General features: G+C 32.9%; 1 protein-coding gene across 3 annotated transcripts; it reads left to right on the top strand.

Moving 5' to 3' along the window:
- Window positions 1–3546: 3546 nt before the first annotated feature.
- LOC131034671 (uncharacterized) lies at window positions 3547–6839 on the top strand. Of its 3 annotated transcripts, none has more exons than XR_009103825.2 (4): window positions 3557–3712; window positions 4544–4712; window positions 6029–6150; window positions 6560–6839. XR_009103825.2 is itself a non-coding variant. In XM_057966242.2 (3 exons), exons 2-3 carry the CDS (start codon window positions 4572–4574, stop codon window positions 6077–6079), a joined length of 192 nt encoding a protein of 63 aa, XP_057822225.1. In that variant the 5' UTR covers window positions 3547–3712; window positions 4544–4571; the 3' UTR covers window positions 6080–6151. The 3 variants fall into 3 exon arrangements, 1 of the variants encoding a protein (XP_057822225.1); XR_009103826.2 differs by lacking the exon at window positions 3557–3712 and adding an exon at window positions 3737–4308; XM_057966242.2 differs by lacking the exon at window positions 6560–6839 and having other exon boundaries at window positions 3547–3712; window positions 6029–6151.
- The last annotated feature ends 252 nt before the right edge of the window (window positions 6840–7091 follow it).

The following is a 7091-nucleotide window of genomic DNA, read 5'->3' as shown; positions in this document are numbered from 1 at the left end:
TGTAGTTTTAATCGTTAGATGGTAACATATGCATCTAGAATACACTAACAACAAAACTTGAAGGCAATACAAAACATTATAAATAATTGATTATTAGGATCAAAATCCAAAACTAAGAAGCAAATTAAGACATACATGCATATGGCCTTACATTTGTCATCATCAATAACTTCTTCCACTTGATTCACCACCCTAGAAGCCCTTCTCCATTGGTTTATTCTTGTTAGAGAAGGGAAATACACACCACAGATCAATATTAACTCCTATGACAAGATCTATGCATTGAGGCTCCATAAAACACATGCATTATGTAATAATTTCCCAACTCTAGTCTTCCATGGGTAAGTGATACATGTAAACTAGCTAATAATTTTCCAAAATAATTATAGAAAGCATAGAAAACACCAACCTTAAAATGAAGGATTTCAGGCTCCCAGTCCTTACAAATCCTTAGGAGACAATGAGGAAATTAAGACTACAACCTCCCTGTTTACTACATTCTTTCCATTCTCCATCTTAGCATTGGATTTCTCTTTGGTTAGAGTCATTGTCCCAAACCATTCTAAGATGAACAACTTTAACAACCAAAATCTAATCTATGCATCTTCAATGAAATAGGTTATATTGGTAATAAAATAACCATATATAGCCACCTTTTGACCAGTTGCTAACTTTAAATCAATCAAGATTTGCTAGCAAATTTTTGACAAAAACAAATATTGCTTTATATCACAAGACTACAAAATCTTCAATGTGCTATCAAATGCCATGCCTCACACCTTGATCCCCTCCCCCTTTCTCATGTTACTTTGATATCCATCTTGCACACAACAAAGAAACCACCTCTAATAGATAGACAACATCAAAGAAAACCCTTCAAGCACCTTCAACAATATTTCTTATGAAATAACTACTATGCATCTCCAATGCTATAATACTTATTAATGAAAGTACTTGATATAAGAGCACACAACTATGCACCTATAAAGTGGAATTGCGATGCATATTCATTTCCCTTATTAATTTTTAGAGGAAGCAATGCAAGTCTTAGATCTATGAAATTTTTAGCAACATAACAATATGTAAATTAAGACTTTGAAAGTAAGGAGGAAGAAGAACATAAGCATAAACAAAATAAAAGATACATTGATATATGTGGGAAGATCCCTTTCAAGTAAAAAGCTCCACTCTTCAAAGCACCAAACTAATATATTATTCACTAACACCAACATGGTTACAATAAACTTCTAGACTCTTGCATTACATGAAGAATGCCATTCCATTCATTTCAAGGAAATTTAATGGTATAACCCTATACTAGAAAACTCATCTTCTCAAGCCAATCATCCAAATAAATAGGTAATAACCAAGTTCATGAAATTATAAATGGTTTTAGGACAACCATGTTCCAACATAAGATTTAGGATACCCACATCTATATGGCACAAATTCCAACACCCATGTTTAAGTTTGCACTGTAGAATACAAATAGAATATTCTTACACATGTAAGATATTATCATAATTTGTTAATAGTCAACCCACAAATTTGGATGCCTCATTTGGTCATATTCCACCTTTAGCAAGATGCTTTATGATATGTGTCATAGACTATCATAAACTTGGTTAAGATTCTTGGTCCACTTTGTGACTACTCTCATACATGCTCTTATGTGTGTTATAGAAGCTTTTACACACTTACAATGTCATAGATGCCTTTACACATCTTACATGACATGATTCTCTTACTATTTTTACACACACATCGAACAAATGCATAAATATGACATAATGATCAAATAATAAGTGGGTTGCTTTATTTTGCAAATGAAATATACACAACAAATAAATATAACCAATTCAAACATTACATCTAACAAGGTGTATAGCAAACCTAATCCCAATAATCCCGACTTTCCTCATTATATACCTTGCAACTTAATACATTCCAAACCAAAATTACCCACAATCTAGCCAATGCACTGTGACGACTATCCTTTAAAAATAACATCTCACCTCAAATGGAGCTTTTTTCATGCTTTATCCCTAGTCTAGACACTAATTGGATATTTTTTAATGTGGAATGACAACATCTAATTAACACTTATCATTATAAAAAGGCCATACTCAAACCTTTCAAATAAAGCTCCCTTGTAATCGCGAGGAGGTTTAAAATTTAAATATTGCTCTAGATCAAGCCATGAAGATTGCATATGACTAAATATAAATGTAACTAACTCTTGATGAACTCCCATATTTGCAAGATAAATTGTTGCATAGTTTAGATGACATTTACAATGTAGAAAACTTGTGAACTCAAATTTATCCTTTAACTCTGATACTTCTTCTACATACCTATTAAGGCTCTAATTTAGATTGCAACCTTTATTAATGTTGTTGATAACTTCTTGAGAACCACCTTCTACTATTAAATATTTTCAATTTCTCAAAAGAAAAGTACCCAACCCAAGTAACAATATTTCCCCCTTAGCTTTGTTATTTATTTTTATACCCAATAAAAGAGAACTCCCATGATCCAAATTGTCTTTAGAGTCCCTTATTAAAAAACCTCCAACTACACTCGAGTTACTTGTGGAAGCTCCGTCAAAATAAGTTTAAGACAATGATTAACAATTTGTTAGGGTTTAGACAGAGTGAAGCAAGAAACAATATTAAATATAATGCATAACAAAAGAGACAAAAATAACAATTCACAATAACATAAAGATTTAATGTGGTTCACCTAATACAAACTACATTCATGGAGAAACAACCGTCCACTTTCTTTGTATTATTCAACAAAGAGAAAATTACAATACAATAATATTTCACATTCTACAACCACTTATTTATCAAGCACTCTTTGGTAGTTTACAAAGGTCAGTTTGCATACCAAAGTAGCAACTGATTCTTATATTAAATAATGGACAATTTTTGCTTCGAGGACATTGCCTCAAGCCCCTGGTTGGGGGTGCTAACCCTAGTAGCCCCCAAATCCCGGCTGTGGGCTTCGCCCTTGGGCCCCTACTTGGGGATCCTGCTCCTTGGCCCTCACAATAGGGGCTCTACCTCCTTGCACTCCCTTGTTAATCAATTTGAGGGAAAAACACGACTAATAAAACCACCAAAATTTAATTTCCACAACATAATCAATCACCACATACCAACACAAATAACACCTAACTCTAATTTCTTCAACTTTTTTTTCATTCTTTCATTGTTTTCTTTCTTATTCTTTAAACATAAATCTATGATTAAATATTGCTCATCATTATTTAATTAAACGTTTTTAAATTTACACTAAATATTTAAAATAAGATGTTTTTATTCCTCCAACTCTGCATAGTTGTTAAAAATATTCTTAATAAGCCTCCCACTCTTCCTCAAAATTTTCAGAAAATCCTAATCTAAGAATTTTGTAAAAAGTGTGTTGTTGGTTGAGAAGGGTTCAAAACAGACCCAGAATATCTAATGGATACGAAACCTATAATATAGTAACTGGATAAGAAACTGTTTAAAAAAAATCTATATTGTTGAAAAAAGGTAACCGAGTAATAAATCATGGTGCTTTGGACTATTGCAACATAGTACAATATAAACCGTGGTTAGTGGAATTCGAGGGATTATGACATAAAACTAAATTCCCATAAGGTTTTCGCTTCAACGGCTGTTATTGCAGATATTTTTGGAGACACTGCTTGTAAAATCATTCGGTGAGTGTATCAGATCTCTCTACCTGGATTGTCTTTGTATTGGTCCCTCATTTATTTAACTTTTTCTGTTTTGGTACTTTTTTCTGTCCATATTATCTCATAAAGATCTGGGTTATAGAATGTAGATTCTGTCGGATATGTTTGTGGGAGTTTTGACTGATGGATTTTTAGTTGTCTGGAAATGATTAGATGTTATGAGGAAAAACTATGGCAAGTGGTTGGGAAGGAAGACTAATAAGAATGGATATCAATACTGGGTGTCTTTTATGGTCGGGGCAGTGGATTAATCATGAAATTTTGTTAGATACCGATTTTGGCCACACCGATATAGATGCAATGTGAAACGTCTAGTTGAATTATCTCAAGAATTGTGATGTAATGGTGATGAGAAAAAACACGGGTTGTTTATTTGAGGTCACTGCCAAGCTAAATGTTGAATTAACATATGACACAATCCTTGTTGATTTATTCAAGGGAAATTGTTTCCAACTGATACAATATATTGACCAAATTTTGTACCCTTGGGTTTTGTCTCTCATTATCAATACCAAAGTAAACTGTAGTGATCCAGGTTCAGATTCCCTTCCTTCAATGAGGTAGGGCAATAAATCTGGCAGTTAGTTATGGTGTTGCAATTGAGTGTTACATTCAAGCAACTCTTAGGATTGTTTAATTATCATAATCAAGTAAAAGATATACATGTAGTTTAATTATCATACGGGAATGCTAGAGGAATGGGAACTGTATCTGTTTTATATTTTCCTTTTAGGTCACTATTTTATTGCGCATAATTGCATATATATAACATGTAAATAGGATCTGCACTTGCAGGTTCTGAAGAGAGACAATTGTTTAAGTGATGCGCAGACAGGCAGTGCCAAGGTCTGAATCGCTGCTCACAAGAGCAGTGAACAAGGTCTTCGGATTTGTTCGCTTTGCAGAATTTGAAATACTTTTTGTGCTCTTCCTGCTGATTGCGTTCCTTATTTTCAAAGACCTCGTGAGTTTTTAATAAGCTTCATTCCTTTTGAACCCATTAGCATATGAATTTCTATTTATAAAACATATTTATTCTCTTACAGGCTGTACAAGGCATATATATTTTTGAGAGGGCGATATTATAAAGGGGCATTTTGATGTGTATTTCCAATATGTATGTCAATGTAACTTACCTTTGGAGTATGAAAGAAGTTTTAACTTTTATGCATTTTTGTTGTTTCAACGGTGCATCATTATACAATACCATTTTCAAGCTTTCAACAGTGCACTAATGCCAAACCATGTTTAATTAGGACTCATGTTTTATTAGTTATTGATTCTAAAGATGGTTCCTGAAGATTGACTCCATATTAAGACACAACTGATTCTGGAAAAATGATATCATATTACGGTTCATATTCTCGTTTGTTGGTTTGTAATTTGTTTTAGATTATGTCACGTACACACCAAGAGTTCAAACCTAGGTTATACTTATTGGTAATTGCTGGAGGGGAGATGGTCTATTAGAACCCTGAGGCATTGGGTTTGCATTATTTTTCTGCAGGGGGGCTTTTGTGCTAAGTTGTTAGAAGCTCACAGTTGTCATTGAGTTGATTTAATCTGCTTTAAGTCAGTGTACATCTTATAAAACAGCCATTTTCTAATTTTTTTACTTATAGTTATAGCTTATTGTCTAGAGAGTATGGTGTTCCCGTGCCCTAGAATTGCAAAACTTTGCTCTGTGTCTCTTTTATGCCAAATTAGTTAGGTTTCTTAGCAGTGTTTGGCTTCTAGACAATAGAAACTCTATACTGAAGATGGTTGGTGTGAGGATGATCTTGGTGGTCTTTTTCTAGTTTCTACTATATGTAGTGTAACACACAATACAAGATAAAAAGCTCTTTCTGGAATTTAGCATTGTATAGGCAGTTAAGCACGCTTTTATTACTTGCTTTCTTGTAATTGGATCCAGACCATAAAAATGGACAAGTGTATGGCTTTCACTCGTACAAAAAGGATGCTCTGATTTAAGTCGAAGCTTGTAATTTATAGAAATCTTCTGGAGGAAGCTGCTTATAATTGTTACTGATATGGTTTTCTTGAGAAATGACTGAATACAATTTGAATTATTAATCTCATAAATGGCTCAGCTGTGTTATCTGCAGTGTGTCAGGTTTCAATGTGAAGAGTAGTTTTTAATGCTCAGTGATCTGTAGATTCTCATCATTACCCTTTAATTGGTTTCATTTTAATATTGAGATGGTAACCACCTCAATTTCGTGATGGATGAAATCTTTATCATATATTCTGAGGATGGTGGGTTGCTATATTTTGCAGACCTCTAGGCCTGAGTACAATAGAATTCTTCTGAAGGATGGATGGAACTAGTCTTTTTCTATTCTAAGAGATGATTCTAGAGGTTTTTGGTCAGATCTTCTATCTATTATTTACAATATCAGGTATGGTTGTACTAAATGTATTTTCAATTCTGATAACTATTAATGGTTGTGTTCTTCTTCAAGATGTATGGAAATCTGATTTAATATTTGGAGAATAAACATTAAACCTCTTTCTGTGTAGATCTTAGCATATGAACTTGTTCATGATTTTTATTTCGTTCAAAATAGCAAATGTTTATCTTTTGGACTAGAAACATATGATCGCTGTTTAGTGTTTTGTAGGTCTTAGAATATAATACTTTTGTCTTCTCAATTATATTCTATTTTATGACTTTAATCACTTCACTTAAAACATTTACATTGTGAAGCTATATCTGTTTAGAATTTTATTTACATTCTTCTTTGATTTTTGACCTTTTTGAATATGGTTTTAACTTTTTTGTTGGAACTCTTCTGTTCTATTTTGCAGGAGCAAAACTAATTAAGTTATGAGGCACAAGGGTTATGCCTACCTATGTTGTGATTTTGTGGGCGGTTTGTAATTTAATAGAATCCAAATGTTTCGGAGTAATGTTATGGTTAAAACAAGCTTAAGAAATTCTTATTAATCAAGATTGTATTAAATTTAGATTTTTCATGCTATCTAGTAGAGCTGGTACGTGGGATGGGGAGGTGTAGTATTGAGTGAATTGTGATCTGATGTATTCTTGTTATTAAGATAAGAAATAAGCAGTAATATTATCAATCAATATGCTACATTATTGCTTCCCAGATGTGAGATATTTATTTTGTTCTACTACATGTTTTCACTCAACTTGGCTTGTTGCACGTTATTATGAAGAAGATTTCATTAAAGATCAAAGATGAAGATATCCAATTTTGTGTATAGAAGTTAGGGGAAATTATCTAAACACACGTTCAAAGGAGGAGATTGTGCTTTCATTGGTGTATAACCATGTATGCACTAGACTTAGGTTCAATTGTTCTTCTTAATTTTACTT

Source organism: Cryptomeria japonica, chromosome 5, assembly GCF_030272615.1.
Source record: "Cryptomeria japonica chromosome 5, Sugi_1.0, whole genome shotgun sequence".
Taxonomy (NCBI): Eukaryota; Viridiplantae; Streptophyta; class Pinopsida; order Cupressales; family Cupressaceae; genus Cryptomeria; species Cryptomeria japonica.
The sequence above is the reverse complement of the archived record's forward strand: the minus strand, read 5'-3'. Positions and strand labels throughout refer to the sequence as shown.